General features: G+C 42.7%; 1 protein-coding gene across 1 annotated transcript; it reads right to left on the bottom strand.

The window, feature by feature from the left end:
• Positions 1-1,207: 1,207 nt before the first annotated feature.
• Positions 1,208-24,705, bottom strand: LOC120409496 (broad substrate specificity ATP-binding cassette transporter ABCG2-like). The gene is made up of 15 exons (XM_039547701.1): positions 24,557-24,705; positions 21,221-21,280; positions 19,090-19,207; positions 18,451-18,606; positions 17,295-17,452; positions 17,044-17,195; positions 15,720-15,812; positions 14,971-15,158; positions 12,869-13,020; positions 12,350-12,439; positions 10,585-10,709; positions 9,507-9,661; positions 5,199-5,288; positions 3,852-3,904; positions 1,208-1,474 (listed from the first exon to the last, which is right to left on the bottom strand). Exons 1-15 carry the CDS (start codon positions 24,703-24,705, stop codon positions 1,327-1,329), a joined length of 1,887 nt encoding a protein of 628 aa, XP_039403635.1. The 3' UTR covers positions 1,208-1,326.
• Between the last annotated feature and the right edge of the window lie 1,150 nt (positions 24,706-25,855).

Genomic DNA, 25,855 nt, shown 5'->3' with positions numbered 1-25,855 from the left:
CTAGACACAGATTTATTATATAAGAAAAGGAAATTGAAGAGTTATTTACAAGGTTAAAGCAGGTAAACATAATATATAGACAAATGAGTTCCAATCTTAAATTTCAATAAATAATAGACAATTTTGTAATAAGCAAGCTCTATTTGTCCTTTAGGGCTAACTCAGGCTTAGCAGCTGGGGATCCCTTGTTTATGCCTAGAAACCTTGTCACCAGAGTCCAAGGAGCAATGAGATACAGTTCCTTCTTGTTAGGGGTTTTTATTCCTGTTCCCCCTTCTGCTTTGAGCTGCAAATTTAGCTGATGTGAGGAATTCACTTGCAAGATTCTTCTTCATGGGTGGAAGGAGAGTAAACAATAAAGTCTTTTGTCCTCTTCAACATTCAACTCAGTCTGTTTGGTGTTGATGAGCCTTCCTTGTTGGGCAGGACATAACACCTTCTGTTGGAGACCAGCATTTCACACTGGTTAGTGTCTCTCTCCTATCTCATGATTTACACAATTACAGGGGCTTACAGTGCAAATGCTCAAATATTACCTTACAATATGGGATACGGATATTTTAAGTGAGATTAATGCATGCAGCAACTCACAAGTATTCTATAAAGTCTAAACACATTCTTATAATTCTAATACCTTTTTTAACAATACAAACACACAGGTGAGCCAGACTGATTTCAACTATGTATTTGTCAGTATTCAATTGAGGTATGGGGACCATGGTGTTTGCTGGCCCCTGGTCTGCCAGCATCACAGCCAGAACACAGTTCCGAAGAGGTGAATTGATATAAGGATGATTGGGGTATTTTGCATAGATAGTGATGAGCTGAGATGTGGTATGGCCAGAAAAGTAGAAGTTGGGGTAGTCATAGCAAATGATGACCAAAGCATAATCAAGAATTTGTGTAGTAAGGATGGAAAGGAAAGAATAATTATTGGTAGCTAGAGACAATTCTCCTTTAGCTGAGGGGTTAGTGGCTTGTCCTATGTTTTAGCAGAAAACTATCTTGCATTCTGTTCACCACACTTTGTGTGAGGTTAGCTGATTATTATGGGCCATGGATTATTATGAGTGTATCATATAATGTTTTCTACATAAAAAGGTAAAATACATTTTTATTTAATGAATGTTTTACACACATGTTGACGCTTTTTCCAGTCTGTCAATCTTGGTCAAATTAACTTTGTATTTACAGCCTTCTGGTGGTTGAAGGGAAGAAGTGCACAAATCAGGAGGTATCCGAAACCAAGACTATACGGGTAGGAGGGGACAAAGTGAACTCTGCATGGCTGCTGCCCTGGTGGATGATAACTGGAAATTGCCCAGTTTACTTCCAGCGATTCACTCTTAACAGCTGGATGTAGGCAAAGAACAGGAATGCAAGTGACAAGCACAGGAGAGCAACCTCATTCTCCCACAAACCCCAGGTGCTGTAGTTGATGCCTTGCTGCTGCAAGTACACCTCTCCAGGGACCCTGCAACAAACAGACATGGGTGTTTGACACTGTTCAAACAAATAAAACACAATGATTGTTTCTAATTTTAAATGTTACGATGATAAGTTTTAGTGGTGATACGTGAGAAAGTATTGATTAGAAGCAGGCACAGCAAAGGAGGGCACTGTGCAAGTCTCTCCTTCTGTTCCTTTCCCACAATTTTGCTAATGCAAATAGGTCCTGACCTGCAAGGTTGTCACTTCAAGTTATTCCAGTCTCTGAGCCGCATGTGGCTCTGTCAATGCACTGTGATCCTGTCCTGGACAAAGACTGCTCTCTGGAGGCTATCTGGAGAATACCAAACTCACTAACTCTTTTAATTTGTGTAATTAGTCATAAGAGCTACTAATTAGTGAAAAATGGAGTGTGATAACTTTCTGCAACATCTAGCTCTATGATATTCCCTGTAGTGAAGTATTGCAGTGCTTCATTCAGAGAGTGCTATCTTCTCTTTATTTTACAGTTGCTTGGAAGCAACTGTGGGGAAGCCTTTTGCTTGGTGGGCTGCAGTAGATAAGGCGTGTTATGGAAGTGATGCATTTGCTCTTGTGGACAGCTGCTAGCCTTGACCCACCCACCTGGATGCTACCTGAATGAAGAGGTGTAGTCCATGTTCAAATGCCTAGAAGACCCTTGACAAATAAATCTGGTTCTTCTAAATCAGGGATCGACAACCTTTCGTACGTGGCTTGCCAGGGTAAGCACCCTGGCGGGCCGGGCCGGTTTGTTTACCAGCTGTGTTCACAGATTTGGCCAATCACGGCTCCCACTGGCCGCAGTTCGCCGCTCCAGGCCAATGGGGGCTGCGGGAAGCAGCACGGGCCGAGGGATGTGCTGGCCGCTGCTTCCCACCACCCTCATTGGCCTGGAGCAGCGAACCGCGGCCCGTAGGAGCCGCGATCGGCCAAATCTGTGGACACGGCCAGTAAACAAACTGGCCCAGCCCGCCAGGGTACTAAAGGTTGCCGATCCCTGTTCTAAATAAATGAACTGTCCTTGTTAATGGGACATTGTACTGGTTTTTATTGGGCCTATTGTATGCCTCTGTGTATTCTGTAATTCTACAATAGCTGTTGCTGTTTTATCAAGTTATAAAACTCCTGTAAGGGTGTATTAGGTGTCCTGCCCAGTGAGTTCCTATAATGAGCCCTTCTAAGTACTGATGATGTGACTATGTGAGTCCCCAGGTGAGCCATTAAGTGTTTGTAAATACTTTAACTGTAATACATATATATGCTCCTGTAACATCCCGCTATGAACTTCTTGTGGGCCCACTCTGCATGAACCTCTGTGGTGTCCCATATGTGCCCTGCCAATCCCTAAGTTACATAAATGCTTAATATGATCTTGTTGTTCACTTGCTATATGCCTCCTGTGTTGCCTAAAATTACCATGTGAAATGCCCCCATATATTTCTCTGGCCTGAAAATGCCTTGTAATTCCCGATAGGTGACCTCCGTGATATCCATGTTCTTTGTTTCCTGAAAGTTCCTTTGTCTTGCATCTGTCCTGACAAATTTTGGTATGGTGGTGCAGGTTATCTGCATGAGGAGCAGCCAGAACCAAATTCTAACCTAATAATTACAGTGACTCTTTGATTACCATGCCTGCTGAGTTACAATAGAGAAATCTAGTGACATTTACAGATTCACCTTCCCTTGGGTGAGGAAAGAAAGAGATAACTGGAGACACTGCACTGACTATCACACTTCAGAAGGGGAAAAATATTGCACACAAGGAATCAAACAAACACTCCTAGTTAGAGACATCTATCTATGCATTTTAAATAATTTTAGATTATAGATATCGGGTGAGATTCAGAGAAGTACTCAAGTTTCTTGAGCACTTCTGAAAATCTCACCCGTGGTGCTGTTTGTATTTAGTGCAGCATTTAAATTTATATGTACTGGTATGTGAAGAAATGTTGCTAAAGCATTATGTACCATTTATGCATGACACATTATGTTAAAAGAACATTTTTAAAATGGTGAAATTAGAGATTTTGGAAGAAGAATACTGTTATATATTGAAATGACTAACACGGCACCCTCTAATATGTAATATTTATTACTTGATATTCCTGTGTACTGTTCTTCCTGTTAATAAGTTAGTTAAACATTGGCTCTCTGTATGTGTATTGACACTGCAGCTTCTCTTTCAACAGGTATCACATCATGGCCTCCGATTTATGCTTCATGCTGTGTGGTATGTCAGACTCCTGTGTATCCAAAAATACTCTATAAATTGAGTGCTTGTATGTACCCCTGTGGTGAAGTGTGTCAGATATGACAGCCTCTGCCTTCCCTCAGCTCTTTTGGGTTGTTTTTGGCGGTTGGTGAACAGAGTGAGTACTTACGTGGAAGAGTTCAAATAGAAAACTGCTCCTTGGAGCTCATTGATGGTCAGGGCCTAAAATAGGAAACATATGTTTAAAAAATCTAGTCTGTTAGAAAATGGCAGATGAAGAAATTATACAGCAAGAACAGCACTGCCGCCCCAGAAACATGGAATGTTCCATTTTGACAGTGGTCCCTTCTCAACCTTTTCCATACTCTATTCAGAGATTTGGGAAATGCAGCATGACCATGATGCCCTGACACAATTTTGGCAATGGTTCTTGACCTATTCCGTATCATGACCACCCTCTGTTCAGCAATTTAGGAAGTGCAGTGTGGCCATGATGCCTGACACCTATTCATGACCCCTGGTTGTGAACCCTTGGATAATAAGAATCAAAGATAATTAATTATGGGCTAATTATCAAATGGATCTGCCCTGTAGCTTTTAAAACATAGCTTCCTCTCTTTCATCAGGCATTTCAAGGTAGACATGCATCTGGGCTCCTTTTGTCTTTGGCTAGCATTGGAGAGACTCCATGGTGCCAGGATGTTTGGAGTGGAGTTAGGACAGGAGAGGGAAGAGGGAGGGGATGAGATTCTCATAAAAACAAAGCCCAAAACAGCAGAAAAAATAGCAGAACATGGGGAAGAGATTCCTAAGTCTGAATGGGAAAAAAGGACAAAGCATTCAGCTAAAGGCTTTTCTTCTGCGAATCTTATTGTAAACATATATGGAAATGTTTATTCTTAGCCCCAGAAGCAGGAATTTAATCAATCTTCATTGAAAAGAAGATAGTGATTTGTTTTACAGCATCAATATTGGATGCTGCCAGTAGATGGTGATGTAGTTTCTATAAGAATTATATTTAGGGCAGACTTCATATAAACTGTGTTTTATTATAGGAATACAGTAAAGCTCATGTTCTGGCATAGCTTGTGAATGTGCATGTATGCTTATTGTTTCCTTTACTTCTGATGAGTACCATTGTCTGTGACAAAGCACAGTACCAACTTTGCAGAGTGAGAGACAGAAATGCAGATTTACAGATGTTGTCAGTCATACAAACACAGACAGTCGGCATTTTCTTGGTCAGACAGAGGTGGGCTTCTAGGACTTCTTCAGAAGACATGTGAAGACGACAGTCTACCAACATAGACTGGATGATATTTTTGATTAGAACATGGTAGTATCAGGTGATTCTATTCTGTCTTTGGCTAAGAGCTTGTGAACAATCTGAGACATGAGAAGTGAGATGGCAAACAGGCTTGAGGGATTTTGTACAATTGGGGGATGAAGTTCACTTTACTTTTGAACCTTCTGTTTTGCACTTTGCCAAATCTTCCCCATAAGGGCTGTGACTCACATTCATTCCATAATGGAAGATGCTGATCCATTTGATCCAGGACAGCCAACTCAGCATGGAGTTCAGGTTTACAAGGAACCCACCAAAGACCTGTACGAGACAGTGCAAAAAAAACCAAAACAATGCAGAACACATTATAAACGATATGCTTGCCTTTTGTCCCCCAAATTGCTTGGGAGTTGTTCCTCAGTACCAGACATCTTGAGCCAAATAGTAGCCCTCATTCATGAAAGGGAGAATAGGGAAATTTCTCAAATATATGGTGTTCCTATCCACTATATTCTGAGTAGGAAAATAAGAATGCTAAGGATGTTTCTCCAGTTTCTGTGTTGTTTAAAATAATCTAGTTTAAGATTACTAGTATATTTATTAGCTAAAAATTGTTTTGTAAAATATTTTTTCAGACTATTTGGCCCTAAAGTTTACTAGGACTTCCTAATACTACTAGCTTTCATTTAAAATGATTAGCTTAGAACAATGGCTAATGTGTGTGTTCAGTAACTACTTTTTCATAAGAAATGTCTCTAGTTGTTTTAGCATATAGTGTTTTAGGCACCTCCAGTGGCTACATGTTGTTTGTATTGTGCAATGTATTACAATAAAAAATACAAAGCCCATTAAAGCCTGGACTGAAGCCTCTTCTAATCATACATCCCAGTGGGGAGGATAATGTACCATTCCACTGTTACTCAGGACATGGAATACAAATATGCATATTTTTCATACAATATGTGTGAGAAGTTAAAAAGTATGTAATATTTTCCATTATTAAATTGCTTTACAAATATTTAATAAACGGATCTCAAAGCACCCGTTTGAAATAGGTAAGGATTAACCTCATTTACAAGTGAAAAAACTGAGCCAGAGACTTTGTGACTTACTTAAGATCACAGGTACAGTAATGGAATGTTAAACTGCATTATATTGTTCAGTCACTAGGTACTGCTGCATGAAAATACCTGGCAGAGTGGTAAAGGATCTTATGATGAACACATCTGGGGTGTATAATAAGCAAGCTCTGTAGCCAGTCCATATCTGGTACAGGAATGTGAAATGGTGTCAGGAGTAAACTAAGGGTAGGTCTATACTCACTGTCCGGGTCGATGCGGTGAGTTCAACTTCTCGGAGTTCGAACTATCGCGTCTAATCAAGACGTGATAGTTCGAACTCCCCGCGCGCTCCGGTCGACTCCGGAACTCCACCACCGCGAACGGCGGTGGCGGAGTCGACCTTGGACTTGCGTACCCTAGTTCGACCCCCCCCCCCCTTAGTGTAGACCAGGCCTAAGAACAGAAACAGAAGGAAAATAGCAACAATGTTGCAAACAGAAGGAACAAAGCTACAAAGGTTGCAGGATCTCATCCACATACCACTCTTTAATGCCCCAGAGAACTTCAGCTTTGACAGACAGACTGGAAACAATATTCTGCAAGATTTCATATTGCTATCCAGCTGCACAAAGAAACTGGAAATATACAGGTATCAAATCACCTTTATGCTACTATGGGGAAACAGGTAGAACATATCTTTAAATCTTTTGACTTTACTGAAGACAGTCACAAAGATGACTCTGAAAGGGTTCTGGCTATGTTTGATGCATGCTTTATACCTCAGAGAAACGTGGTTTATGAAAGAGCATGTTTTCACCTGAGAATTCAAGAACCAGGGGAAAATGTTAAATGTTTTATAAGAGCTCTGCGTACATTGGATTAGAGGAATGCAAAACATGAAAATACCAGAGAGAGGCTGGTTATTGGGTTAACAGAAAAAAAAACCTTTCACAGCAGCTATAGTTGAAGAGAGATTTAACCCTAGTCACAACTATTGAAATAGCAAAACAGTCTGAAATGGTGAACAGCAAAACATAGAGAAATTTGTTTACAGTTTCTAAGCTAGTTTCAGTTTTTTCAAGTTTTTCAGACATTTGAGTGTTAAAAGTCATTACCATAAAACTCTGAAGCAAAGAGCAAGAACTCCCAAGCGACAAATTCCAGCCTAGATGCACAGGTTATGGAAAAAGTCATATCCTAAGAGATAATGCATGTCCAGATAGATGCACACAGTGTAATACATGCAGGAAATATGGACATATTGCAGGTGTTTTGTCACACCAAAGCAGTCTGGAAGTTGACTCATATTACAGACAAACAAGAGCCATTGTTTCTGGGATCTATCACTTGTGATGACATAGAGCCTGCATGTAGAGTGAAATTTAATATTTATGACAAGACTCTTGACTTTCACAGTAACTCAGGAGCCAATGACACATTATCTCAGAAGGAACTTACAATCACCTTCAACCCCTTCTAGAGATGAAGTGACAGAACTCTGACTAGCCCTGGAGGTATTCTGAACTGCATGGTCCAGTTCACCACAGAAACAACCTACATAGACAAAAGCTATGCATTCAGTGTGCATGTGACTAAAGGATCAAACAACCTTCGCAGCTGCAGTGTGGCAGCCATGATGGGCCTAGTGAAAAATAAGGAAGAACCTGATGGAGGATTTGATGATATTGTACTTTTGAAAGGACATCCAGTACAAATCAACTTGAGGTAATACTGAACCATACAGTATACAAACACTATTAGCAGAGAAACCTTGAAAGAAACTAGCTGCAGGATTTATGCAAATTTAGATTACATCATTACCTGGTTGTAGTGGGCTATTTTTCCAGGTATATAAAAATAATGTACTTGAAAGATATAACATGTTGCAGTATTATCGAGAAATTCAAATGTACTTTTGCTCACATCAGTATTCCAGCCACAACTAGTGACAGACAATGGACCACAGTTCACTGGAGCAGAATTTAACTGAATCCAAATGAAATATGTTTTTGACTATATTACTAGTGGCCCATGTTATCCACAAGAGAATGGAAAGGCTGAGAGACCTGTACAGATAGCCAAGAAAATCCTACAGCTGGAAGATCCATTTCTTGTTCTTCTGAGTTACAGATCAACACCAATAGTGGCTACTGGATATAGTCCAGTACAACTCCTGATGGAAAAATACCTCAGAATGACTGTTCCAGTTTTGGAAAAGAATGTATCCAAAGTGCCCAGACATGAAGAGAGTAGCCAAGTCAGATAAAAAGGCTAAAAGAGTTTATGAACACTTTTATAACAGACATCATTCAGTTCGAGAACTGCTGGATCTACAATATGGTGACTGTGTTCGTGTCAAATTGGATGGAGAAAAAGGATGGACACCTCTAGCTGTTGTAAAGAAAATCCAGCACCCAGATTATATGTGATTGAGATTGGCAATGAAGAGTTCAGCAGAGACCACCAACATCTACAGTTTCTTTCCTCAGAAAGAACAATCAACAGAGCAAATGCTACAGATGACAGATGCAGAACAACAAGAAGAATACTCTGGCATTCCAAACCAGCCACAACCTGTCATTGAAACTAACAGACAGCTAGATGACCAAGTTGTTACACATTTGGGTCATATAATTAGAATACCAGTATGATACAGATACACTTAACTGACTGATACGTACTGAACTTCAAAGACAATGAGACAGTGTAAATATTATAAATGGTAGGAATATAGAACTTAAAGGGGGAGATGTACTGGAATGCTAACCTGTATTATGCTGTTCATACACTAGGTGGCGTTGTGTACAAAATACAGTAGAACCCTGTTTATCCGACCTGCATTATCTGGCTCTCCATATTAACCCAACAACCAGTACACACACATCCAGAAGCGGGCAGTGTCTCCTGTGGCCCTAGATGGCGCTGCAGCCTCACAATTTCCAATTCTCTGAATTATCCGAATTTTTGATTATCCAGTCTGGCCCTGGCCCCAGTGAGATCAGATAAATAGGGTTCTGTTGTACCTTATTTACACTAACCTCAGCCATACCTGGCAAAGTGGTAAAGGATCTTATGATGATCACATCTGGTGTGTATAAGCAAGCTGTAGTAGCCAGTCCATATCTGGTACAGGAACATGACAGGTCCAGAGGCAGGATTAGAACTCAGGCATTGCTGACTGCCTGTCTTGTGCTCAGAACAGACCAGACCTCTCCTCTTAGACCAGATGTACTAATAACATATTGTTTATAGCTACAGTTGCTCTGTATCTTGCTTTCCTGTGTCATAAATACTCCTGGTTTATTAAAAATGCACCTTCCCAGACCATTCCAGTAGGGACCCAAACCAAAGCCTCAGATCTGAGCACCACTGCAATTTGGGATATTTGAACTGAATGTTGAGATTTAGGCCCATCTCTGATTCCCGTAGACTCTATACATCCTGCAAGGCTGCTCTTGAGTGGATAAAAAGTTCTCACCATCATGAAGACGAAGGGCAGTGCGATTAAGACATTAGCGATGGCGAAGGTGCTGACGCTGGCGCTCACCAGGAAGGCCATGCTCACGGCTGCCAGATTTGTCAGGCTGAGGGAAAGAACATACAGGAAGAAAGAGCCTGCATCCTGTTTCAGACCTGTGTATGATGACAGAGAGAAAGTGACTCAGTACTGTGGGAAGGTCTGGATCTATAACAGGCATTGCCATGGAATTGCTACAGTATAAGGTGGTTCCCAGTACAAGACTCCAGCTTGGCGTTTTCTGGAATTAAAGCCTTCATAACAAGCACTGCGGTGCATGCTTTCAGTGCTGGATCCATAGAGTATCCTTCCAGGACAATGTTGTGAGAAATCTGCCATGACTAAATTTTGGTTTGTATTTTGGGCATGGTTATGACAAAGCTCACTGGGTCCATGAGGAATTTGCAGGGTGGGGCCGTGAGTGCCAGATTTACTACTAAAGAGCTGCTAGATAGTGCACCTCTCAACATGTTTTTATTTACTGGAAAGCTAGGCCTGTTTTCATCCTAGTGTATATAATCATGCTAAAATTAACAGTTTGGTTGTGTGGGTTTGTTTAACTCTTCACATGTCTCAAACATTGAGACCATCTGATTGGTTTTCCTGCACTATTACCTAAGCTCTGGGGGAACCTTAGAAGGCCACACTGCTGGAGTCCTGTCGGGAACTGATACAGCACTGCTTTGTGAAAACTCAACCAACTGGAGTCAGAGCTAGTGGTATGCTAGAAATAAGATGATTTTGTGTGTGGGTGTCTTATTGGGGGGAAAGAAAAAATGATGAACAGAGGCACCCTGGGAAGTTCTATACAAAGTTTGTACATAAGGAGAGAATTTTTTACCTCTGATTATGAGCAATGTAATATAACTGCACAAATTAATAACAAAGCACAATCACCACAGAAATCTGTGCAATGACATTTCATTCTTGTCAGAGTTTGATATTACTCCCAAAGTTTTTGTGGCATTTTCCCATGGTGATTTTTGTCCTGAATCACTTCCTCAAAGAGTTGCTGAGCTAAAGGAAATTCAGTACTTACCCATCATGAAGTACGATATGCCAGAGAACATCAACAAGGGGATGATACGATTGGGAATCAGATCAGCAAACACCTTGGCCAGAAAATATGCTGAGGTCCTGTAGTATCCCCTAGAGCTCTCATGACTGGAAAAATGTATGCAATAAATAAAAACATTGAAAATCAAAGTAGCTACTTCATATATTTATGATATTTAACTCTATAACCACTTTAGCATTTCAGTCCTTTCCTTACTCCTGTCTCCCTCAATTTCATCAGAACTTTCTTCATCTCCACATAGATATGCCATTAAATAATTAGTAAGCACAACAGCCTGAAGAAAAACTATCCCCTTCATCTTCATCTTTGATACACTTCTCTCATTTACCCTTACTTTCTGAAACATATACATTTAGCTTTATCTTCTACTATTTCTGCCTCCTGTTTCTTCCTGGTCTGTAAATCTTCCTATCACTTCTAAAGCATCACCCACAGATGATACTATCCTGACTTCTCCTCTGATGAAACTCTCCTCCATGCCTCTATCTCCTCTTGTCTTACTGCTTGTAACTTCCTCCTTCAGTGGTCTTCCTCTGACCCAAATTTCAATTTGTCCAAAATGTGGTGGCCAGTCTCTTCATCCATATCTAGAAATGTGAAAACATCAGAAATCTTCTCCAGCTTCAAGTTTCCTGTCTACTTCAGAATCCAGTAATACAATTTCTCCTATTCAAGGCAGGGCTCTATCTTACTTTCATTGATTGCAAATGATATAGGATTATACCTTAAATTCTTAGATGAACTTGCCCAAAATACACACACATACACACATTCTATTTTTTTTCCTTCAAAGTAATCTTTCCCTTTTCTGTAACCAGTCCTCGCTCTCCTCAAATATCCAATTCCTTTCTTTCCCCCCTCATGGTTTCTCCAGAGTAGGATGTAGAAACTGCACCTTTCCAGTATTTAGTCTTTTCTTTCTGAAATGTGTCCATTCACTTCTCTCTGCTGTTACTCTGCCATGTCTGTAGATGCTACTTGCATGCTATACTGTGACTGACCGAACAGTGTCCTTATATTTGCATGTATACATTTCAATTGTCTATGATTGATTGTATTTGTTTTGAAATAATACTGAGCATTTTAATGTTGGGAGCTGAGCCAGACTTTCTCAGATCCATGATCTGCTGGCCATTTCTAAGGTTCAGCTGGACCTAAATTCTGTGGTAAGGCATCCTTATTTCTGAGGTGTTCCGGTGTGGAAATCTGGAAATTCTGTGGCGAGGTTTAGGAAAAGTGCACAATTTTTTTAAATGAGTGAAACCTGAAAATGAATAATACAATCTATTCATTATTCCTGTGTCATTTTTATTTTGATGTCAAAATCAAGTCATTTCACGCTGCCTCAGATTTTTAGTTTTTAAGGTGCTGTTGATTTTGGTATTGAAAATGCATAACTGTTGTAAAAGCCTGTTGGGGAAGCTGAAGATTTTGGTAACGGGACAGGGAACAGATGGGGCTTTTGTCATCTTGGGAAGGCATTGGAGATAGTTTGGGATCTGACATCTACAAGGCATCTGAGGCTTTTGGCATTGGGAGTGGGGATACATCGTCTCTTTCCCTTCCTTTTTTAGACAGATGTGGACATGATCTGAAATTTTGGGAGGGCTTGATTATTGAAGCACAATTCTGTGGTGGTGTGTAGATCTGCAGCAAACTCTGCAGCCACAGCCAGTTTATGCCTGTTTCCAGCATTTTGATTTGAAGGAGTTTTAGAGTCACTCACATGAAGAGTTTTCTCTCATTGATGAAGAGCTCCACTGCAGACAGATTCCCAAAGACTTGATTAATGACCAGGAAGAAAAAAGCTCCCAACCTGCAGAGAAGGGAGGAAAAGGAAAAGAGATTTATTTGGAGTTCTCTGCTGGACTTGTATACAAAGGGCAGAGAGTTCTCTCATGCTTTGTACTGCTCTCACATTACACAGCCTTGGAAGTTAGATTTGAGAATCAGATCCTCACCAAGGTAAGTATTCAATTACAGGTGGAAAATTTTGGAGTCTGTCACTGTCCTTCCTACTGGGAATATTCTCTGATGTCTTCAGCAGATTTTGGTTCCATATAAGGTTCCCTCTCCTAACCCCTTGGGTGCCCCAGGATATTATGCTCACTTGGGCTACTTGAAAGGAACTTGTCTGCATCTCTTCATTCATTCTTTAAGTGTGTCACTCCTTTCATCTATCCATCCGTCCTCCCTCATACTGCCAACTGGAGGAAGGGAGTAAAGATTCTGTTCTTCCTCTCACCTGTTCTGAAAGGCTTCAGGTAGAGTGGCAGGTACTTGGTAGAAAATGAGCCCCACCAACACAGAGAAGAAAGTGCCCAAAAGGAGCTGACCAATGGATGTCTGAGGATTCCTCAGGATGTTCTTCACATTGCGATTACTCACAACATATAGCTAAGGGAACATACACGAATACATAATTTATACATACATAAATTAAATCTCCTCCTTGAAATATCCCAGGCCAGTCCACTGGACTTGATTTTTTATTGAGGATTCTTTACAACCCTGGTTTTGAGTCCTGATGTTCCCTTTGTTTTTTCCTCTGCTTTCTCCATGCTCAAAACTGCATGTTGCAGCTACCTGCTGTCCTAGCAAAAGAAACTAGCTGCAAGTCCCTTTCAACTGCACTCTTCACAGGGATTTCCCTTGAGTGAACCTCACTCCCTAGACACTGAGCAAGACTGAGCTGTCCCAAGATGTGCCTGCTCTAATTGATTGGGGCTATGACCCATACCCACACATCATGCATGGCAGGTGCACAGCAATATCCACAAGACAACAGCCTCAGATTGGTGTGATATGAATTATTTGAAACCAAGTAGTGGGGATTTCCCAGGCTCCCATTGAGGATTATGTGCAAGCTGTAGCTAGGGAGCCTGCCTCTAGTGGAGAATATAAGCTGGAAAAAGTTTAGCATCAATCTCATTTTCATAAAGATGGCTTCTAAACCAGACACAGGCAAATGTCAGAGAAACAGTCTCTCCATTGCCTGCAGCAATTGTCCGTTCACCTTTACTCTGGGACAATTGCAACCCACTTAACCCCCTAGAGCATACATGTTTTACTTATGTATCTTCACGTATCTATTCTTATTTAAATATACTTCAGTCATCTTCAGTGCACTAGAGCAACTGTAAACTGCAGTATTCCGGATAATTACTGTAGAATACGGTAGGTTTTTTTTTTTAAAGGTATCTGACTTCTAATACTTAATTTTTGGATAGGCTTTTAAACTGTCCTCCTTCCCCGTAGATACATCATTTTGGTGGGATATGTGTAAAGGTTAGGAATTGAGTACATTTGAGCATGCCAGAGAACATTGCCTTATTTTCAAAGACGGCAATAGCAGTAGAATGAGCTCTGAAGCTCTTGTCATTTGTTCACATATTTGCTTGCACAGAATTACATTTGCAATCAGAGAGAGACTATGTGTTTGATTTTTCTCATGATTTAAAAAAATTAACACCACACTCTCAGTGGTGCATTCTTTACAACTCCTGGCTGCCTGTGCCTGAGATATAAGTCATGGTCATAGGTAAATAAATGTTCACTTTCTGATTTTTGTTTCAATCTTCCCCTCTTCCTCGCCCTCCCCCCACCCACTCAGTGTGCTGGGTGACTTTGTAAGATCAGTAACGTTAAACATGAACCCCATTGATACAGAGGGCCAGATCCCTAGATGGTGTAAATCAGCGCGGTGGCCTTGACTTTAATGAAGCGATGCCAATTTACACCAGCAGGGTTAGGCTCTTCATTAAGGGAGAAATTCAACTCTGCGGCTGTGGAGGTTCCCTGGCAGTGGCACCTGTGCAAGTCTGTGGCACAAGGGAGTTAAATATTGGGGGAGACTAGTGTGGTGCACAGCCCAGCTCCACTGGGTCTCCCTGCACAGCACAGTGTAAGGAGGAGTAGATCCTGAGGATCCACTGCTGTGTTAATCCTCTGGTTTTCATTCCCTACAGCAGGGAAACTGGGGCCTTGCAGAGCTGCTTCAGCCCAATGCCTCTGCAGAGTGACTCAGTGGGCTTCTTCTCCCAATGGCCTCATGGAGATACTCAGCACACAACTTGCTAATTGGCCAGGGCACAGGATCCTTGAATCTGGTCTTATGTGGTTACCAAAAATAAGAATATTTTTGTTGCTAGAAGGATTTAATTGGGGTTGGTCCTGCTTTGAGCATGGGGTTGGACTAGATGACCTCCTGAGGTCTCTTCCAACCCTAATCTATGAAGTCTTAGACTCAGATGTCTCACTGGAATTGCTGCACAGTGAATAAGTCTCTTGCAGAGGACCTCATGAATCTACTGATTGCATTTTCCTCCCCTTTCCCCTTTCCCTCACCTGGTGGAAGAATGAGGTGGCATAGGTGGCTTTTGTTGGAACTGCATTGCTGAGGTGGCTCTCAAATGACTGTAGGTTTTCCAACTCTTCCTGCAGCTGCTCATAGTAGCGGGACTTGTGGTAGTAGATGGGCAGTGGATTCTTGTCACTACAAGAGCTGCTATGAGAATCGGACTCTCTCACTGAGGCTGCAGACCAAATGGGACAGCCCTAGGTCAAAACTTTCCATTCCTGCTTCAACTTTGCTTTTGAAGGATTTTGAAAGTGTTAGCCAACTCCCAGAAAAGCGACGAAGATTGCTAATAATCACACCTGCATTTTTATGGTCATCGCTGCTAGTAACTTTCTGGTCATCATTTGCATACCCTTAAACACAAATGAAAAGCAAAAAGAACCACACAAATCTGCATATGAATTAGATGATGCCTTGGCAGGTCTGCTTGCTAAAGGAAAAATATAGCATAAAAATGTTATGCTGAGATTGTATCTGTATATGTGTAACACTGGCAAGTGACTGAGGTAGAAGGGAATTAGCACCATGCGTGAACAAGAATTATTTTGCGGAGAATCCAGTGTGTTGTGTTCAGACTGTGAGCTAAATGCTGGAATGGGCACTGCAGAAGTTTGGCTACCTCTGTTTTACAATTCCTATATATTTTTTGTTGAAGTGGATTTGCAAGACATTGTCCTCGCTGCTGCCTCACCACCACTTCTTTCTTTCTCAGCCAATGTAATTTTACAGCACTCACCTAACTCTGGACTAGGCTGGGACTGCATGATCTCTCCACCAATGACATCCAGGAAGAAGTCCAAAGGATTGTTAAATGCTTCACACTGGTAACCTGAAACACACCATATCACAAGAGAAAATCAAAGCTAACCCCACACCCAACTAGCAGTGTGAGAAAATGACAAAATCTCTGTGCTAAATATCATCCAAAATACTATATCTAGTTTCAGGACATTTTGTGGCACAGAAGTTTTCCTTTTTGACATTTTGGAAAAATAGACAGTTGCAATTAAAACCTGTGAAAATCTGAGTTCACACATTTTAATATGATAATTTGTCTTGATGCAATTAAAAATGTTGAGATTTTCAATGAATCTATTTTCACTCAAAACTGAATGCAAAAAATGTAAAATTACATCGAGTAGGACTTTAAAAAATTAAGAAGAAAATGCAAAAACTTTTCATTTCAAGGGTTTTGAATTACATCGCAAACATTTTGTACTGCCCCATACCCAGCCTTCCCAGAGAGCTAAAGAGCTGTTCAGACTAACCAACCAACCTCATGTCAAACTAGTGCCTCCTCAGCAACCAATAATTACCTTAGCCAAACCAGCCTTCTCTTAAAATACATCAACCAGCCTGCCCCTCTCACAGATCAGTCTTTCACAGCCAACTTCACTCCTAAACCAACTTACTAGTCAACACAATATCTCACAAAGGAAACTGAAATAAACCTCTTGTTTCTTTTAAATGGACCTGTCTGTCTTCCTCATGCATTATGCTTCTGTACATCCTCTAATCTTATGTGAACTGAACTCCTTTTGGGGCCCAGCTACACTGCTTCTTGGATCAGTTAAAAGATGTTGCTGTGCATTGATGCCCGTCATTCCTCTTCCTCAGGATGCATGTGGCACCTCTGCAGGCAGCACTTTCTTATGTTTTCCTCATCTGCTTCCCCCACTTAATCTACTATCTCTTAAATACACCTAGTCCCTGCTGTCTTTGTGAATTAGAGTCCTGGACAAAGAGTTAAATATAGCTCTTTTGCATGGGCAGTGCAAAGCACAACCATGAAGCAATTAAGTTGGCCTATGCACACTGTGAGTTTGCTGATGCAGTTAAGATTTGTATCAAAGCAGTTTTCTGTGGTGTCCTTGAATAGTGAACTGCTTGTCTGTCTGTCCAAGGTTCTTCTAGTGCATTCTTTTATTAGCACTAGGTTTGTGCACCTAGAAACTTTGACTGCTACTCTTAAGGGCTCCATTTTAAAAAAAAACCCATGTGTAGCTGCCCTGTTGCAGTAGGAAATATAATTCTCATCCTGCCACAGTCTCAACCTCTACCTATACTGTTGAAATAACCAGTGGACTCTTCGGCTGGTCCTGCATAAATTATTTCTCCCTTGTTCATCAGCGTTAGATGATCAAGCAGACGGAAGATGGAATAGCGTGGCTGGTGAATAGAGAAAATCACAGTTCTTCCTTTCCTGGAGAGTCTGCAAAACAGAAGAAGCACATGGTGAATATCACAGTCCCAGGCCAGCTAGAATTTAGGCCTTAATGGAGCAGAGCATGAGAAACAGAGAATGGCTCACTCGTGCAGCAGCTGAATGATGGAATTAGCTGTGTTGGCATCCAGTCCTGTAGTTGGCTCATCCAGGAATACCAGTGAAGGTGCAGTGATTAGTTCCATGCCAATGCTGCACCGCTTCTTCTCACCCCCTGAGACACCACGCAAGAACTCAGTGCCAATCTGATACCACAGAGAAAAGAAAGGAAGCAAAGAACCTCAGAGAGGAGGCAGATGAGTTTAAATACAGGCTGTAGTGAGTGGGTTGATCTGAGATGGACACAAATGGTAAACATATAGCTAGGGGTACTCCTGGTCCTTTCAGTCATCTTCCCACATTTTAACAGGGGGAGCTGTATCCTCTCCTGTGTCCCCTCATTCTGAGCTCCAGAAGCCATGCTGGTTTCTCCTTATCGTATCATGTTCACTAGATGTATTATAATTCCATTTGTTATTATTTCAAGCAATTCACTTGGCATTGAAATAATCCTTACGGGTCTCTCTTTCCCAGGATCAGGATCACCCTAGCCAGGGGCCAAACTGGAAACAAAGAAGTTGTGGTTCTCATACAAGAGTTGCCCATAAACCAAAGAGCCCACCTCTAAGCTCTGTGAGCCTAACAAGAGCATAGCACTGATCTCTTACCGGACCTGCCCCACTCCCCTCTCATCTCCATGTCTCCTTCCCCTTAGGGGGAGGGAGGAAGAGAGAGAAATGGCAGAAGAGCCCTGCATCTCCAATGTGTAACCCACTCTAGGAGATTGTGGGACTTTGTCTCTCTCAGTGGCTGGCCCATATGAAACATTGGAATCTGCTTCCAGATGACAGACTCAGTCCTTTTGCTCAGGCGGTAAAACCTCATGGTTTCAGGACTGAAAGTCCCAGATTGAAACCCTGCTGTTGGCCGAAGCAGGGTTGGATGTACAGTACATGCAAAGTTGCAAAAGCAAACACCTGTGTGTGCTCTGTTCACCCTGTGCATGCAAAGGATAGAATCTATACATGCAACTCAAATCATACACCAAATCACACATCTCTGTTAATGTTAGTGTGCGAAAAGGGTCCTATCAAGTGCTTGTGCACAAACATAAGGAGGCTACTGCTTTAAATGAGGGGTGTTGTCACCGTGTGAGTACATGTGCAACCTCTACCCTGTTTTAATAAAGAGATAGTACAGTAACCTTGGTGTCAGCACACTCCTGTAGCCCCAGCTCCTGTATCACTGCATTGACCTTCAGCTGCTTTTCTGCTTCACTGTTCCGGCTCTGTGGGAGGCGCAAGCTGGCAGAGAACTGAAGGTTCTCACGGACAGTGAGTGTTCCCATGAGAATATCTTCCTGTGGCAGCACAAAACAATGGAAAACACTTGCTTTAAGAAGGAAAATCAGCCAGTGCTTTGAGAGAAAAGACCTCCACAGTGGATCCTAGTACCACCAACACTGTTCTAATAATGTGAAGTCCTTACAGATAGACCCAAAGGGGATTCCTGGCAAGAGGAATACAGAGGTCTAATGGCTTACATAGAGTTCTCAATGGGAGAAGGAGACAGAGACTTGTAGTCTCTTAAGGAAAAGACAATGCTTCAAATGGAGAAAATGCCTATGATGACAGAGTCATGTGGTTATGGCTGAGTAAAGTGATACTTCAGGATCCTAAATGGATACTCTGCTGTAGCCATAAGGAATACACATCTGTGATTAACCAACAACATGAGTCCTTGCCACTGCGTGTCCTGGGCATTTCAGCTCAGCATACTATTCTAGTGAAAAATCAGATAGGCCTGTGCACAAACTGGCACCATGGGTTCTGCCCTGACTCACCTGTACTATGTAGGCCGAGCATAGGTGAAACTGTGAGTTTGCTGACTTCCCATCCATGAAAATTTGTCCACTTCTAAGCCCCTTCGGGTCTTTCCACCCCGCAAGTACATCAAGGAGTCTGAAGAAAAAAGGGTGACTTTTCACATAGTTTCTCAGTACAGGTCTTCTCCCTCTATCACTCCAACCTATGGACCCTTCCAACCCAGTCCTGCATGCACTCTCCAAGTTCATTCAGCTTTGGATTTCCCAACACTGCTCTACTAAAGTAACTAAGTGTGACAGTGTACCCCATAAGGCTTGATGAGGGGTGCTTATAAATGTATGTATGATATAACTGGAATAGGGTTTTGCTACATATGCCATGTAACCAGGGGCGGCTCTAGACACCAGCGCGCCAAGCAGGCGCGTGGGGCGGCCCTTTCCCGGGGGGGGGCGGCATTTGTCTCTGGTGGACCTGCCGCAGGTGGTTCCAAGTAGTTCCAGGCATGACTGCGGCGGGTCCCCTCTTCCCGCGGCTCCGGTTGAGCTCCCACAGGCATGACTGCGGCAGGTCCGCTCCTCCCTGGCTCCGGTGGACCTGACGCAGGCATACCGGCAGGAGCTCAACCGGAGCCGCGGGAAGAGAGGACCCGCCGCGGGACCGCGGAAGGGCGGCGCAGCGCACCGCGTTGCTTGGGGCAGCCTACTTTCTAGAGCCGCCCCTGCATGTAACATATCTATGTAAAGGTTATGTTCATCCTAGTTGTATGCAGGCACCATTTGTGTGTTCAGAGTTATGAACATTGGCTGTATAATTGCTTGATTTCTAAGTAGCCTAAAACATTTGGTCACTTCTTGGGAAAGGAATGTGCAAATTAAGTGCTCAATCCAGAAGCACTTAACAGACAAAAGAGCTTGGAAGGCTCCAATCCACATAAGAAGTCTTCCTGGAGACATACAAGATACCATGTGTAAATTGGCTTCTGCCTATAAAGACTGAGTCATGCATGGACATGTGATTTGCCCAGGTGACTCCAGAACTCCATCTTGGAGCTGGACTTTGCATAGGAGTGAGGAAGGGGGTCTCCACCCACAAGAGAGAGTCTATTTAAACCCGTGAGAGACCCCTCCATTTTGGTCTTGAGCTGGCTAAAGAAGGAGCCTCTCCACCCCCCCAGGATACTTAAAGGAAACTGGAACAAAGGACAGTAACTACAGGGGGTGCATCCGAAGAAGTGAGCTTTAGCTCACGAAAGCTCATGCTAAAATAAATTTGTTAGTCTTTAAGGTGCCACAAGTACTCCTGTTTTTTTTACAGGGGGTGTGAGTGATTGCTGGACCCAGGCTAAAAGGAGATTAGTCTGTAAAAGGGAGCATTCTGGAACTGGTGAGGATCTTATCTGTATTTAGTTTGATTAGACATAAATTTGCGCATTTTATTTTATTTTGCTTGGCAACTTACTTTGTTCTGTCTGTTACTACTTGGAACCACTTAAATCCTACTTTCTGTATTTAATAAAATCACTTTTTACTTTTTAATTAACTCAGAGTATGTATTAATACCTGGGGGAGCAAACAGCTGTGCATATCTCTCTATCAGTGTTATAGAGGGCGAACAATTTATGAGTTTATCCTGCATAAGCTTTATACAGGGTAAAACGGATTTATTCGGGATTTATTTGGGAGTTGGGCATCTGGGTGCTAAAGACAAGTGCCATGAGCTGTTTTCAGGTAAACCTGCAGCTTTGGGGCAGGCGATTCAGACTATGGGTCTTTGTTGAAGTAGACAAGAGTGTCTGGCTCAGCAAGACGGGGTGCTGAAGTCCCGAGCTGGCAGGGAAAACAAGGATAGAAGTAGTCTTGGCACATCGGTTGGCAGCTCCCAAGGGGGTTTCTGTGATCCAACTTGTCACACTAAGCAATTGCTTTCAGGAATCAATTTTGTCCTAGAGGTATTGCTGTTTCCTGGGGTGAGAGAGAAATGAATCCCAGTATTCACACTATGGCCTGCCAATGTACCCGAACCCAGAGCTGCAGATACCAGCCCACCCTGGGGTGGGTGGGGATTGAATCTCAGCCCTTTTTTCTTCTTTGCAATAGAAGAGACATCAAAAGTGACGCAAGAGGCATTAATTTACACAGCCACACTTACGAGGTTTTGCCACTTCCGGTTGGTCCTAAAATGGCATTCATTCCAGGCTTCATAATGCCACTGTGAAAAGAAGTATTATAAACTGTTTAGGAAATGATTTCACATGACAAGAAACGCAGAGTGGACAAGCAGAGTAAGTGAAAGCAAGAGGCCGTTATTGGCTGAAAAGGGAATGAGACACAAAACAGGCTTTATGATAGTGTGTGTGCTATTTGTGAAAAGTAAACTCCAGGATCAGCCTGGGCACAAATGGCTGCCCATGCTGTGTGATGGGAACTGAGCTGTTCTCAAAGCCGGTACAGACCCCCAAAGGAATGTTTGGGTCACAGTGTGACTTCTTGTGGAGCATCTGCACATGGGCACTGAGAGCTGGAGGTGGAGTTATTAATATAATCGTACGAGGTTAATTTCCAAAGAAAAGCACCCACTCAGACCCAATCAAAATGTTGCTGCTAAGATCAGCTTCCTGGCTTGCCCTTCTGACCACATCATCTCCCGCCCCCCCCCTTTAACTCTCTTCACAGGCTCCCCTTTCTCCACTACATCACAGAGCTCCTAATTCTTACCTTTAAGGCTGTTCACAATTTAACCCCACTTTGCCCACTTACTTTGTCTTTATAGTATTGTCAGCTGCCCTCTTTCTTCTACTGATTATGCCAACTCTCATGGCCTATTTGTTCACTTCTCCCAAAAGCACCTTTACACTTTCTTCCATGACTTCCCTTCCCAAATCTAATCCATAAAGTCACTATTCCATCCTCCTTCAGATTCCTCCTTGAGATCACTCCTACTGTGATCCTACCAAACACGGGCAGGTGATACTGAGCAGGCAGGCAGGGAACTGGGATTATTGTTACCAGTATCTTCATTTAGCTCAAAACTCACCCTTTAAACAGCACAGTGGGGACCTGATCTTAGCTGAAACCCCCTTTGTACTACTAAAATATACATAATAATAAATGACAGTCATACTAAACACGTAGGTGTTGTGTGTAGCTGGAATCTTGGACTCCAGTGATTGTTCAGAGATCTTCTATATCCGAAGCAAAGGTAGAGCTCATCTGCTGATGCTGGCAATTAAATGATTCACAATAGTGTTACTGCAGCAGATACGAGGAACCGATATGAGGGGTGTTTTCTGGGAGGTATTCCAGCTCTCATAAATTATACACACCAGCCTGGTCAGGGTTTCAGAGGGCATCAATTAATCCCAGAGCAAAGCACACACACTCGCTGCAGAATCTGCCCTTTGATACTTCTAGACTTCGGAATCCATGGCAGTGCCAGCCTCTTACGTGCTATTTCAGATTTAACACACTTACCACTTACTCTTGCAAGCCTGGGATTTGGCATCTGTAGTTTTGTGCCTTGAAGCCTCAGGAATAACTTGGGGTCACTAGCTGTCTGGTCCAATGAAGCTCTGGGAGGATAGCTGAAGAGATGTGATGGGTGATGACAGAGGAAAATGATAACTACTATAGACATGAATGCCCCTTAGCAATTGATAAGTGCAGGGGTACTGGAGTCACTCCCTGATTGACAGGGCATACAGAGGGTGCATAAGGGTGTTTCGTCTTCAAATGGTTGGTGTTCGGAGGAAAGGGAGTCTTGCTCTGTTGTGCCATGAAGGAAAACCTTTGTGAAATTCCCAGTCTGCCTGCTGTCCCACACACTGGAAGGGGCTGGCAGTGTAATACAGCCTACGATGTTGTTTATTATTTAAGCCCCTTGTTTTAGGCACTGTACAGACATATAACAAAGAGATGGCCCCTTCCCCAAAGAGCTAGCATGCTCTGCCTCTTGAGGGAGGGGTGCCTTGTGTTCTTCATCAGTGACCCCTTCAGTCAATTAAGGATCGGCCCTGATGGGTTGATAAAGGCACTCCTTCTGCCTCAGCAGGAAGGGTGAAGGAAGATGGGGATCAAAAAAACAAGGGGAAAGAGAGATTGAGTTTCTTGGGGATCTGGATATTTCTTCAGGGGTAAAATGGTGGTTCCCTCAGGATTGAGGAGCATGTATTCCTAGGACACGGTTGAATTTCTGAGCTAGCTTTGGTTGGACCAGACACGGAGAGTCCCACCTGCTTGCACTGGCCCCAGAGACATTAAAAATGTCATTTTGTTTTCAACAATAAGTTGCTCATGAAACAGAGCTATGAATGTCACTGCCCTCATGGAAACCTGACCGGCGGTGCCTGGAGCCTGCATGGGAGGGCTGCGGGCTGGGTCTCCAGGTAAGACTGGGTTATAATAACTGGGCCAGAGGGCCTGAGCATGATCTCCCCCAAGAAGCTGAAGCTCACACAGCAGCATACACACAATCCAACAAAGCCTGGTTTGAGCACTGGCTGCCTCTTCCTTTCCAAACTCAGTTGAAATCACCAGTAGTGATCTATTTTCAGAGTAGCAGCCGTGTTAGTCTGTATCTGCAAAAAGAACAGGAGTACTTGTGGCACCTTAAAGACTAACAAATTTATCATAGGTCTTCTCCCCCACTTGGAGCTGTTGGGTTCCAAGATGGGGACCTGCATGGACTCCTCTAAACTAAAATCCTAGTTTAGATCTGGTTCTCGCTGCCACCAGTCAGTTTTAAGTGTCTGACACACTTCCTGTTCCCCAAAAAACTTCCCCTGGGGAACACAGATTCAAACCTGAATCTCAACACAAAGGGAAACAAACCATTTCCCTCCTCCCCTCTCCTAGTGCTTAGGAGAGATACCTGATTCAAACTCCTTGAATCAAACAAAGAGGGATCTAGGAGCCACTTAGTGGTCGAGGTCCAAGCTGCCTCACCGATCACCTATCTTCCCCACTGACCCCTATTCGCTACTCTCAGAGATAGCAATGCTCCACAGAGGTGCTTCAATCAGCCTGGCTCAGGATAAGGCTCTCCCGTGTATAGGACACTGCAGGAGCACCTTATTGCCGGACATCAGGCAGAATCCAACCCTCTTTGGTAAGACCTTCCCTGGTGATGGCATCTCCCTTGGACTATTGGAGAGATTGGAGAGGAGGAAGAAGGAAGAAAGAAAGAAAGAATAACTCTATAATCAACCAGAGAAGCAGACAGAATCCAAGTGAGGCCATGAAAATATTGTCATTTAGAGCACACTCAGTGTGAGTATTAATTTTTGTGCAGTACTTAGTCATTGCTATGATAGGAACCATAGACAACCCTGAGACAGATAACTAATATTATTTGACAGAGCACAACTGTATTGCATAATACGGGGTGTTCAATACTTTGATATTTAAGATTTCCTAGGTCTCTATGGCCCCAGAGTCCCCGCGATTCCTTATTTTGGCTATGCCTTTACAGGGAAGAACCATTCTTTACCTGACATCCCTGAGAATTTCCTTTTCTTCTGCTTCTTTCAAGAAAAAGGACTTGCTGATGGAGACAAAGTAACTGATATTTTGGAAAGCCAGAGTTGGCCCAGGAACATTGAGCTGGGTAACAGTGTCCTGAGAATCAGAGAGTTCCATCCCTGGGAGTCAAAGATCAGTTCAAATTGGAGGGAGAGGGAATGTCCAGATGTTTCCCTTTGGATTAAAAACCTCTTCAGAAAAACAACAAAACAAAACAAAAACAGAAGATTTTTTCAGGGTCCTTGCCACCAAATCTCCGTATTGCTCCGTCTCTGTTTTCTCATGTCCTATTGTTGGGAAATCTTGCTTTTATCTGTAAAACGTGCTGCAAAATCTTAGTAGAGCCAAAGTCCTTCTCCACCAAACTGCAATATAATTGTGCAGCCAATAGTACGTTCAGCAGGGTTACAAATGCTGATATCAGACTGTAAAATACAATAGGCCAGATTCTTCCCTGATGAAACTCCACTGACTTCACTGGTCTTTACACTAAGAATGATTTTGGCCTAATATGTGGGACATCACAAATGAATGGAACTTTGACACTAGAAAATAACAATAGAACAAAATAATTTGTGAAAGGACCAAAAGAGGGAATCCTCAGCAAGGGAAGGTGCACCCTGACCTTTACCTGCTGCACATCTCACTGTCTCCCTGCCTCTGTCAGTCCTGGAACTCCACATGGCTCTGCCTCAGTGTGTGACAGAAACAGTAAGAACATGGCAAGTTCTGTGAACTTTATAATGCACTGGAATTTCAGCCAGAGAGACACTGGTGAAAGAGGCCCAGATGGCTCCTTAAATGACATTTCCTTTAGTGTGCAGAGGGGTGGAAGGGGCGGGGGAGTGTCATAATCCCATCTGGACAGTAGGTGGCACTGATTACTTACAATTTTGACCTTTGCTTTTGGCATCAGCTCTTTGCCTGCTGGGAAAAGAGTGTATCCAAGTAAATCTACTGCGCTGTGTGCTTGGTGTCAAGTATCAGAGGGGTAGCCGTGTTAGTCTGGTTCTGTAAAAGCAGCAAAGAATCCTGTGGCACCTTATAGACTAACAGACGTTTTGCAGCATGAGCTTTCGTGGGTGAATACCCACTTCTTCGGTTGCAAGTGGTGGAAATTTCCTGGGGCAGGTATATATAAGCAAGCAAGAAGCAAGCTAGAGATAACGAGGTTAGATCAATCAGGGAGGATGAGGCCCTGTTCTAGCAGTTGAAGTGTGAAAACCAAGGGAAGAGAAACTGGTTCTGTAATTGGCAAGCCATTCAC

The sequence above is a fragment of the Mauremys reevesii genome, linkage group 7 (genome assembly GCF_016161935.1).
Source record: "Mauremys reevesii isolate NIE-2019 linkage group 7, ASM1616193v1, whole genome shotgun sequence".
NCBI classification, from domain to species: Eukaryota; Metazoa; Chordata; order Testudines; family Geoemydidae; genus Mauremys; species Mauremys reevesii.
Note: the sequence above shows the minus strand (reverse complement) of the source record. Positions and strands in the feature narration are given on the sequence as shown.

What these genes read in the sequence shown, in the direction of transcription:
- LOC120409496 (XM_039547701.1), bottom strand. Translation starts at nt 24,705, where the DNA reads ATGGAACTCTCTGATTCTCAGGACACTGTTACCCAGCTCAATGTTCCT. An exon ending in TGGTTATTTCAACAGTATAG is followed by an intron (nt 15,813 to 17,043) that starts GTAGAGGTTGAG and finishes GGTGTGTTTCAG; the next exon opens with GTTACCAGTGTGAAGCATTT. An exon ending in AATGAGAGAAAACTCTTCAT is followed by an intron (nt 10,710 to 12,349) that starts GTGAGTGACTCT and finishes ACATTTTTCCAG; the next exon opens with TCATGAGAGCTCTAGGGGAT.